At 35.6% G+C, this 12,070-nt stretch overlaps 1 protein-coding gene across 5 annotated transcripts in view; it reads right to left on the bottom strand.

The window, feature by feature from the left end:
* Positions 1-12,070, bottom strand: part of CERT1 (ceramide transporter 1) — a 74,995-nt gene that overhangs the window by 19,873 nt on the left and 43,052 nt on the right. For 2 of the 5 annotated variants that reach the window (XM_050328602.1, XM_050328603.1), the window contains exons 4-7: positions 8,231-8,338; positions 7,280-7,418; positions 6,252-6,335; positions 829-986 (exon numbers count right to left, since the gene is read on the bottom strand). In XM_050328602.1, the coding sequence (XP_050184559.1) occupies positions 829-986; positions 6,252-6,335; positions 7,280-7,418; positions 8,231-8,338 (489 nt within the window). The other 3 variants (XM_050328605.1, XM_050328606.1, XM_050328604.1) reach the window with 3 other exon arrangements.

Here is a 12,070-nt window from a genome sequence, read left to right as displayed (position 1 = left end):
AATACAGGATTCAAATATGGATGTATTTTGTCTGAGTATGTTCATTCTTTGAATAGTGTACCACTAAATGGAATAAAAGCTGAAGCATAATATACACCACACAGAAACATTAACTAAAAAAAGAACAGAACAACAGCTGCCCTGCACACCAGCCAGTGACAGCAGGATTATGGAAACTAAAGTCTGAAGTACAACCTGCCATGCCTCCAACAACAAATCTCAGGCAAAAAGACACTGTTCCTTTAGAAGTGTTACAGTGGTTGAGTATTGAGGCTTAGCATGAACCATCACTGCCATTAGAATAACAGATACTGTAACAACACACATAAATAATTTAACCAATTAGTATAAAACACAATTCAATCTCTTCAATCTGCCAAAATAAAATGAAATAATAGTATCTTGAAGAGACATTTCAAGTTACAACTGGTTCTCCTATTATCAGCATTTCTTACTACATTAAAACACTTCAGAGACTTGCACATAATTGGCACACATGGATAATTATATCCATGTGAGAAGGCTGCAAGCAATACACTTACTACTACAAAATAATGTCAGGTGCTTTATAGATATAAAACATATAGGATTACCATCTGTATAAGAGCTAGGAAAAGAAAGGCTATGATGAATAGTGTTACTATATCACCAGTAAGGATGAGGCCTTTAACATTTTATATGAGTGATAATGAAAGCACCTAAAATTAATAAATATTGTACATAAAAACAAAAACAGTTCCTGGAGTAAAAAAAATTAACAACAGTTCATCTGAAATTTTAGTTTCAAGCTAAAGAAAACTTCTCCTGGCAAAACAAAAATTATCTTACCTTATCTAGCCTTTTTTGCCAGCTTTCTTCACGTTTTACCATGAGTTCAATACAATGAGAGAGAGTAGCAAGGATTCCAGCAGTGGTTGCCTTGAAAGTTATAGCTTCTCCTTTAAAGTCTATGCCATTAATTCCTTTGGGTGTCACATGTGGAAACACTAAAAACACACATAAATGAATCTCTGGTAACAGCCTTTAAATCAAACAAGCACTTTACACGTATGTACTATATTTGAAGACAATAGACTGGTTAGAAAAGAATCCTAATTTAAAAATAAAAATCAGTAGTGGTAATAATGTTCAGCTATCCATCTCTACAGCTTCATCTCGCTATACTGTATTTCAAGCCTGCTTGTAATGCTGTATTACTCTGCACTCTGCAAATCATGTGGGTGGAGGGAGTGGTAATAGTTTGTAACAATAGCGGTTTGACAGCTCGAAATGGGGCCTAATTAACACTGAGCAACCTTAAAACATATCGGATACAGCACTAAGAAAGGAACAATTTCAAAATGTCATCAAACCCAAAATGTAATACTCAAGGCTGCTTTAGCATGCAATTATAGATTTTAAAGCCTCAAAGTAAAACGGTATAAGAAAAAAGTATCAAATGTGTTGAATTATCCAAGTACTGTGGGTTTTGCAGTTCCAACAACTACTTCGTGCTGTCAACCAGGCCATCTGTTGCTAAGGATATTTAAACAAGTCATTTAAAATGCGTGACAAAAAAAAAGTACCTATTACATGTCAAACTGATATGTAGGTTGACACAATAACAAATCAAGTACTACACATGAATGTTAGAAAATATTATAAAGCAGAAGTAACACTCAAGTTGAAGCTGATGGAGTCCAGCAAGTTGAAGTAACTGCTGCTATGCCACTGAGCAATATAATGACTTATCACCTAGATTGATACAAGTTTTTCCCCAATCTATAAGCTTGTCAACATGCTACTGCTATAGTTTTAAAAGTACAAATAAGTATTTGAGTAAGTTTATTCAGAATCTGTCTGCAAGGGCAAAGCAGGGCTTTCAAGCAGTTCAGTTCTTGTAAGGAAGAGAAATGCTACTGTCATCCTCTAATGGCACAGCACAGTATCTGCACTTTGGGAACAGAAAGTAATTGTCACAGGGTCTTCAGCACTGATTTAAGTCTCCAGAAGTTTTTTATGCACCCCTTTCAGAAAGAGTCAACCTGTTTTTTAATCCAGTGACTACAGACTACCCAGCACACATACTATGGTAGAATGCAGCTTTTTTTTTTTAAATGTTAATCAAGAACATTTCCTAAAAGGTAAAGATGATGGGGGCTGTAAAAGAAGGGAAAGAAAAAACTGTTTCAGAAATGATCATGAGGAGAGCAGCTCCTCCTTCAGAGGGAACACAGAGGAGGCTGAGACTGAAAGTGGTGTAAGCTAACGAGGTGGTGATGCAGTGGCTGAAAATAATTAAAACTACACAAGAGCTTCGCCCATAACATTTCACAGCTGAGAAAGATTGTTTTTTACTAATAATTTCTCCTGTTAGTGTAGACAGTGTTCACACGTAGGTTTACCAGCACAGCTATAATGCTTACAGATGAGATTTTTCTCTCTCAACTAGGAAACATGAAGACACACTGAAGAAACTGCCCCCAACTGCAACACTTTATTAATTCAGAAATCTATGGTAGACTGTAAAGGAAATGCAGCAACCCAGCCTCATTTCCTGGAAAAGAGAGCTTGTGTCCCTTTCTAGGTCTCAGCCACAGTTCATTAACACTTCCACACAGTTTTAGTCATCATATATTCTAAGCCATTCTTTAGTAACTAGTCTCAGATAGCAGTGATAGTGGAGAGTTTGCAGACTTAAAGTCAGTGTCTGTAGTTCCTTTCAACCATTACAATTATGGGCAAAAACAAACATGTTGCAGAAGGATGTTTCTTTAAAGAGGTGGTCACTCCAGAGATTCTTTACAATGGATGTACATATTTTGATTCATTCCTAATCACAGGAAACACGTTTTTCTGAAACATGTCAGAAGATGACCTCAACCCTCTCCTGAGCAACAACTGAGCTTCAGCACATTACAAGTACTTGTCAGAAGATTTTCTATTTAGAGAGCCCAAATATCTTTCCAATTCCTGTTTTATGCTTTTCTTCATATCAGCTACATATTGATTTTTTTTCAGAATGAAATCAGGCATCAGGAGATCTATGTTTCACAGTAAAGGCTAACAGGAAAGTGTCCTTACTGTTGCAACTGCACTTTGGTGATCAAACTGCATGAAGTCAACTGAAAAAAACCAGGATTTTTTTTTGCACTTTAATTTCAACATGTTCCACATGGTTCCTTTTTAATTATCCCATCTATGCTCCATTTCTAATTTGTTTTCCCTTGCATTTCATACAAGGAATTCTTCATACCATGCTTTAGCCTTCAATAGCTTTTTCGCTCTTCTCTCCTACACCTCTGTGTCTGTTAGGATAGGCATTTTCCCTTCTTTTTCCCAAGATTCTGTGCGTAACATTTTCCCAGATGTCCCAAATATCATGTGTTTGATCAAATCTGTTTTTCAGTGAAACAGGAAAATATTCTAAAGATAGTAAGTAGAAAGAAGTTCCTTTAGTTTTTCCATTTTATGCCCCCTTAACATCTTATATCACTAAACTAATTCTAAATACCTTCACAGTACTCTACCTAGCTCTTCACTTGAAGATCCTAGAGAACATAGAAAACAAAAAGCCTCCACATCCAAAACCTCATCTTCAGAGTAGGACATAAATGTCCATACTCATGTTAACTTTCTCCTGCCACCCAGAGAACAAACTGCAAAAGACAACGTGAATATGGCCCCATGGGTCAGTCTTAAGGCTAATGATTTGAGCATTACATTGGTGCACTAGGAGGCTGAACAGTGGGCTTAAACACTCCTCCTTACAGTAAGCTAAATAAACAGGCTGAGCTACTTCCTGGAGCAGTGAATGGAGAACAGTCCCAGAATAAACAGGCAACCACCTCTCAGCTACTGTTAAGAAGATTGTTACACTCATTCCAGAACCAGAAACTTTTAGAAGGGAACCTGAAATTTCAGAAACCACATTTTAACAGCTGCTGTGCAGCTAAGCTTTAGAAAAGGGTGAAGCTGAAGATAAATCTTTCATTGTCAGTTAATCTGAATACATGGTCATGGCTGTCTCAACCTGAGATATCTGCTTCCCTCACTGCATCACTTATGATTCCACTTAAGGGCAGAGACTCTAATTTTTCCTTTCTAATCAAGCTTAGCAGCACTCAGCTACTAAATATTTAATGAATTTAGCCCTTAGAAATCAAACTGAGGCATAGAAAAATGAAAATGGAGATAAATATTTTCAAAGAAATAGTTGATGGAAAGTAAATTTAATGGAATACAGGAATCATAACAACTGGAATTAGAAATTCTACAAAAAGCAAGGAGTTGCACAAATTATTTCCTGTAGTGACCTACAGTATGTGAGTTTCTATACACGAATCCATAATACATATAAATTTCTAAGCATGTAAGTTTCCAAAGGCTTGATAACCATATGTATTAAAAATAAATAAATATAATAATGGCCAGTCTTCGCGAGCGAAGATCCGGGGAAGGTCTTTCCACCTTCCAGCCTGCGCATTGGATTTTTTAGGTGAGACACAGTGTGCGCGGAACTGAGCCCACCCTTTAATCCTAAGGTTCATCTGCCGGGGCCAAGCGAGCTTGGACAGTGGCAGCGAGGTCCTTAGGATGTAGATGGGTTGCCTTTAAGGGCTAACAAGCTCCACCTGCCCGGGAGTGGCCCTGACCGGGAATCGAACCCGGGTCTCCGCGGTGATTCGGAGCCCCTGGTGGTCTAGTGGTAAAGGCGTATTAAAAATACAGACTTTCCTAATGACATTCCCCATAGTCTATGCATATATGTAGCAGATGCACCACAAGAATGTACATATGAAGAAATGTTCTAAAGGTAATGAAACTGAAACTCCTACACAATCCTGACAAAGACATCTCCTCCGGAATGAATCATGCAGTAAAATTAAATTCTGACTTAACAGTCCTCAAAAAAGTACAGTTTTATACAGACAGTAGGGTTAGTGGAACTGTATGCTTGCCTACACGTGAACATTCCAAGCTTGCCTATCTTTAGTGATAAGAAGCAAAACAGTTTTCTTCAAAACTTCAGGGTTATACACTGCTTAACCTCTGAAATCAGCATTACAATTAAACCTCAGTAGAGTAGGCACTTAATAGAAAAATCTACTCATATGATGAATTCTGGATGTATCCTGAAAGCTCCTTTCGTTTCCTTTCCTCTTCCCTCATAACAGTGTTGGCTATACTCTAGAAAGACCACTTAAATACAGCAAGGAAATATGTAATACCTGGGAACAACAGCCAATTAACAAAAAAAAAAAAAAAAAAAAAAAAAACAAAAAAAAAAAAAAAAAAAAAAAAACAAAAAAAAAAAAAAAAAAAAAAAAACCACAAAAAACCCACAAAACCAGAAGAGACAGAAAAGGCTTATTTTTCTCTATTATTTTCCAGGTTCTTGATGAAGGCGTTTACATGTTTAAAAACATTTTTCGTGAGTACTTCAGGAGATTCTATCGAATTTGAAATTGGAGGTAGTGCAACTTCAAAGTCTTGTGAATCAAGTCTAAGCAATACCTTAGGATTAACTGAATTGTCAACAGGTAGAGAATGTAAACACTAAAATGTTTCAGTTAGGAAACATGAGAAGGTCTAAGAAGAATACAAATAGACTTTAAATGCCCACACAACTTCCACCAGGCCAGAAGTATCAGATTTCTAGAACAGCAAGATATGTGTGAGCTCTTCACATTTGCTGCATGGATGCAATGAGTACAATATTCTTATCATTTACGATAATAATAAAAACCAGAATTCTGTCATCATAACAATGAAGAATACAGTAAAAAAGAGTTAGAATTATGATAAGTGAGAAGCAGTAACAGTGCAGATTTAACCATTACAGAGCTATAGTATTTGGAAAAACTACAGCGTGACATCCCTTACTGGAAAAGCACTGCAGTCCACCAAATTCCTAAAGCAGATAACACTTGCAAGAAAAACTGCAATTACCTGTTACAAATCTAAATTGCCAATATCTCAATGATGCAGCTGTTATAACAGATTTTATAGTGATAATAGCTTTAGACACAGAATAGGAAATTAGCTTGATAAACTTGCATTAGTGCTTGTGGGATTAAGAATAACTCAGGGAATCATGAAAAAAAGCCAAAGAATTATTATATGACTAATAACTTCCTATCACATACACTTAAATAAACATTCTCACCGTTTTCTGCTTAGAAAAAAGCATATGTACCTGTCTTGTATCAGACTTTTCATTATACCATCTATTTTAATTTTCACCAGTGAAAAAACTGAGACACACTTACATTTTTCCTTACTGCTGTTACTGTTATGTACAAAATCCCCATCAGGACGCACTGTAGGAAAATCATCTTCATCATCTTCTACCACTAAATTTGAGAGAGAGTGTGTTATGGGAGTGAGAAAGCTTTTGTAGTTCTTTAGGGTGCAAGAAAGAATTAGCAGAATTTTCATGGGTAAGCAGTATTTTTGGTCATAACAACAGTCATGAACCCTCCCTCCCATTTTTTTTTTTTTTTTTGACCGAAGACCACATCAGCATAGATGTCAGTAAACATCAGAATCTAATATTTCTTTGCTAAGTATTGAAGTATAGCACTCAATTCTATGGTAAAAACAACAGTGGATAAGTAAGGAGCCATGATTCCAGCAGCTATCTAGCCTTCTACACTGAAAAGTTTAAAAAAAGTGGAACTGAACTTATCTAGTGTTTTATTATCACCAAAATTTTCAGACTGCCAGAACAAACATAAGGATGAATATAAACGTCTCAGTAAAATGCACAGATATGACAACAAGCTGTGCTCTGGGATAAGCAATTTAGATATTTAGACATCCACACCTTAGTCTACTAGGGTCTTGAGTGGGTATTCAGTGCTCTAATTCCAGTCAATAAATCTCAGAAGCATTCCTCATGGCAGAACCTTTGACATTTTTAAAGAATATACTGTTTCTATCAGAAGTTATACCCCATTTATTTTTCCAAATAAAAGGAAAGAGCCATAAACTAACTTAACTTCCTCTTATGAGGGTTAGCAATTGGTATTCTATAATGTAAAACACTCAAAAAGAGCACTTCTTTTGTACAGTTGACAGCTGCAGGTTAACATCAAGTAGATTTTTATGCAAATCTGAATTCTGAAGGGAAAATAATTAACACTGTTTATGTAGAAATATATGATTGATCCCTTCACTAAAGTTTAAGATACATATTTTATTTATATGACATCAAATGCTATTGCATTTATAACAAGAGGTTTATGCGGTAAAAAACTAATTCTGTGGAGGGAAGAGTTTTCAGTTACAGTGTTACCTTTATCCCTCTGGAGTTCATCTTTGGAAACTGCATCTGCACAAACATCAAAGTATTTCTGTAAAGTATCAACTTGTCTACACAAGATGTCTCTAAAAGTTTCCATTTCTGCAAGCTTCTCGCGTAAGCTATGGCCCTTCTGAAAAGGAAAAAGGAAAAATGAAAAAAGACAAAAGCCTGAAATGCTTCTACACACTCAGTAATAGTTTGATGCATAAATTTTAAAAATGTATTTCTGCAGCAATAGCAAAGAAATTGAAATACTCTACAGCTATTTTAGATATCAGCAATCATGAAATCCTGCTAATGTCAGAAGAAACCATATACAAGTGTTCCTCACTCATTTGGTCCACTGGTCTCAATTTCCCTCTTCACTGCATCTGCTACTTCAGAGCATTCAACAAGAGTTCATTAAAAATGTGGTCTTGCATGTTACCAACTTAATGCCCATTTCTCTGAAAACAGTCAGCCCTAGTTTAAGATCTTTGTTCTGATCCTTACTCCCCTTTCTTGTGTTGCTCCTCTTCTGCTCTCCTGGAAGTATAGAACATCCTAGTTCATACATTAAATATTCATACAGTGGACATAAGGAGAGCCATAATTTGTCCATCAGTGCTGTATCAAGCTTATTGAGCCACAGAAGCAGTGTTTTTTTCATTTGGATCCCCTGCTATTCTGGTGAGTAAACTAGAAAAAGCTAATAAACAAGCTCACAACTTTGATTTCCTTGCCACTAGAAGATGACACTACAGTTTAAAAGAAACAACTTCACAGAGGCTTGAGAGAGCTTCTTCATATCATCTGTTCACCATCATATGATGAAATATTAACACTTTAATTATTTTGTATTTTTTTCTATAATTATGTGAATGAGTCTTCACATGTAACTTCTTTTCCAGGTGTGTATGCATGAATTTATGCACCAATACTAAGAAAATTTAATTCATTAACCTTGAACGAAGAGGTGGATGTCGCAGAGTATCCACTTGCTCCAGAGACAAGAGACACCATGGAGCCGTGGCGTCGCAAACTTGACTCTGATCCATAGCCAGATTCAGTCTGAAAAGCAAATCACACACAAAACTAGAGTATTGAGGCTCTTAATGAAAAAGAAATCACAAAAGCAAGATTAATGCTATTTCCTCTGAAACCCACCCATTTGGTATTTGTCATGAAGTGCTAGTGGTTTTAATAACTCAAACTGTGCCTGCATCTAAGATGTTGATGCAGCATCTGTAAAGTTTTTTGTTATCTTAATGATCTGTAAAAAATTTGTTACCTACAACTGATTATGTGCCCCCAAAAGAACAAGGCAACATATATTTAAGGGTTCAAGAAAAGGACCATGTTCCATTATTTTGGTTTATGTAATTCCTAGCAATTAATTTTTGTACAGCCTATTAAAAAAACTATTTACTGTACAATTAATTGGGGGATTAACATGGTTCAGTCAAGACAATCAGCCCCAGTCAATCCTTCCAATTACAAAAACAGTACCATTTTCTTCTTAAAAGCAACAAAGTAGTATTGGGGACTTAGCTGGCAAAATAGAGGTCATAGAAATTGAAATAATTACTGCTATCAAGTAATTTCTTCCTGTTCCAGGCTTCTCTAGCAAAATTATTTATACTAGATTGAAATTATTTTTTTTACTGAAAACAAAAGTCTACATAAAACAAGATGAGATAGTAAAACTAAGAGAGGAGTGACTAATTAAATAATGAAAAGAAAAACATATTTTGATTACAATAACATTTACAAATCTAAAAATATAGAATCTGAAAAATTTCCACAGAAATCAGAGGAAGTGGAAGAAAATACATTTCCCTAAATGTTAATATGAATGACCTGTGCACAGCAAAGCAGAGGAAAAATCCTGAAAGAGAATGTAAGCAATAAACATAGTTCAGAATAATATATGAAATACTGTTATTAGATGAGTTTGATCAAGTAGACGCTGACAACATTATGAATGACTTTTGACAGAAATAAATTCTGCAGTAGGACAGAAATTCAGATGGGGCAGGGAGAAGGGGAAACAAAACAAACAGTATAGAACAAACAAGAAACAGTGATGAAATTCCAGCTGTTGTTCATTTTATGGAAAAACTGGAAACTGCATGGGTTTTGGGAAGGCAGGAGAGTGCTGACAAATTAAGATGCAAATGAACTTAAAAAAAACAAGGAGAAAGCACAAAAAGTTGTTTGAAATGTTGGCTAAAAAAGGATTTGGACAAAGTGGGACAAAGTACATATGTCTGAGTTAGAAGCAAGAGTTCGGGCATACAACTGCTTTGTTTCAAAAGTGTTTTATAAGCATAAACTTTATAAGAACATTTTAGAAGAGTCACCCCACACTTTGAACCACAGATTTTAAAATATTTTAAATGCAAATATAAAAATACTTCACTGTTTTTCCAGTAACTTCAGTGTTTACTTAAGCATATACTAAAAATATTAAGATGACTCTGAATATACTTTTATTATAATCAGTTTGACCGTGGAAACTCACTTAATTTTTTTCTTTAAGTTTTACACACTACAAAAGAAGATAAAATTTCATTTCAACAGGATATGGCTTAGAGAACAGATCAATTTTAAAAGGTAGCCAAAATAACTATTTCATTGAGGTTAGAGTATTTTAACTAAGGACAGCAAACATTTTCTGATCACTTTCTCCTTTAAGTGAGAAAGATTTATGCAAAACCTGGATTTAAGCTTAGCAAGTGAAATTCCTGGATATCTTTATTTGAAGATTTAATCAAAGCCACATCTTAATAGGAATGCTCTAGAACCTCCAAGAATAGATGTAATCTTAGAAGTAGGAAATCTGATGGCTTATATTACACATAACTCGTTTTCTTACAGTATTATGCATACACTCAATGCTCAGTTACTTTAATTCATAAAATAAAAGCTGAAGGTGAAAGAAAAAAAACTTCTTTCCATATCAATATGTAAGCTTGGGGTTTTTTAAGGTACCTTTTCAGAAGGATATTTGTCTGTCATTTATGCTTGTGATTATTAATTCCACTAAACAGTTTATCCACACTTCAGAGTTGTACACAAAACAGCATACACAATTATAATCTAGATACAGCTATCAGCTTGGAAACCCCACCAATTAAGAGGTGTTACATAATTAACTATTTGTTTTTGCAATCAAGAAGCAAATTCAGCAGGCGTTAACAGCAGACCAAAAAGCACACATTAATCGAAAGCATGTGCATTTACAGACCACATTTACAAAACTGTCCCAACACAGTTATGTCTGAATAGCCAAGAGGAAAAAATAAAATTACATCAAGAATACTTATTTGTCAAAACAATCAGAAAATAAGTATTCATTTGTAACTGATGCACAGACAAGCCATCCTGCTCACAGCAGATACAAGCAAGCAGATTAGCACAAACAAAGAAAGCATGAATCATGCAAAGCCCCACCATTCTACTACCGCAACATCTAAACGAGAGCAGGTCACTGCCGCATTTATGTCTTGCAAAGCAGATCATCATTAACTATTCACTGCAGAAATAATCAATTATATTGAGAAGAGGAATGCAGACAGAAGCTTCTTTTTATACAGTTTTTAATTTAAGATAAAAATTGGAAAAGTAGGTAGAGTTCATATCACAGAAACCAACAGTCTCTGCTTGAAAATAAAATTCTTTGTAGAAGTTGTATCAATTCATACCATCAAGCACTAATGGTAAATTGCCATGCTCAGTAAAAAGATGCGGTTCTTTGAAATTTCATGCATACATCACAGTTTCAAAGCTACGCTAAAACTGGCGTTTGATAGTATATTGCAACACCTTCAGCTTTCTAAGGCAAGGAGCAAAATCCATTAATCCTTTTGTTACGACAGACAAGAGAAAAGAGCCACATGATCCAAAGCTTCACGTGATCCTTTAACTGGAGCAGATGCTAGTATCAGCAACAAGGCAGTGCATCAGAAACGCTGCTTTCAGTAAGAAAAGCTAAGGGTTTGCAGAATCACACTGCAGATCTCCGTTACTGCTCACACTGATCCACCACGAAGAAATTTTCTTGAGTGGAAAATAATACTCTTGAGTAAAGCAGACTTATAGGAAAGTTCTCCCAATTAAAATCAAATAAAGCGAATTATTTTCAGGTCTTCAAGGAATTATTTTGATTATGTATCAATTTAGTGCCTGTGAAGCACTTCAGTGCACATTTATCCACGAAGTGGATTCAGTTAGCATTATAAATTATTTATTATTTTACATAACACATGCAGCAGGCAGCTCCTCCTCCTAAGGCATACAGCTCACTCTAGGAGGTGGAAACAGATATCAGGATACTGTGAGTCTAATCTCAGTCTCTGCAGTACTTGTGAAAAATCCCATTCACACATCCAAGAGATCAACCTACAATATCTTAGGAAAAACCAGAATAGAAAAAAGTAATAACACAAAACTAGAGAGCTGGAAGGTATTATGAAAGACTGGGTAGCAAATAAGCAGGCAAGCTCTGTAAAATAACTATGTCCCAAAGGTAATTTTTAGACCTGCAGCAAATGCTTCAGAAAGAAGAGTTAGTGAGTGCCAGGATGAGCCAAGGCAGGGCTACCCAGCAGATGGCTGCACAGTAACACCAAAGACACTACAGGTAGGGTTGTACAGGATGCATTTCTGAGCCCTGAAGTTAAAGATATAATTATCATGTGACTGTAGGTCTGATTTTTCAATTCTTCTTAAGCTTCTGACAATGGAATTTCAAGGTTTCAAAAACAAGATGGTAGTTAGCAGGAAGGCAGAAACAGGAAT

This window comes from Myiozetetes cayanensis, unplaced genomic scaffold, assembly GCF_022539395.1.
Source record: "Myiozetetes cayanensis isolate MyiCay16 unplaced genomic scaffold, myiCay2020 scf4, whole genome shotgun sequence".
NCBI lineage: Eukaryota > Metazoa > Chordata > Aves > Passeriformes > Tyrannidae > Myiozetetes > Myiozetetes cayanensis.
Note: the sequence above shows the minus strand (reverse complement) of the source record. Positions and strands in the feature narration are given on the sequence as shown.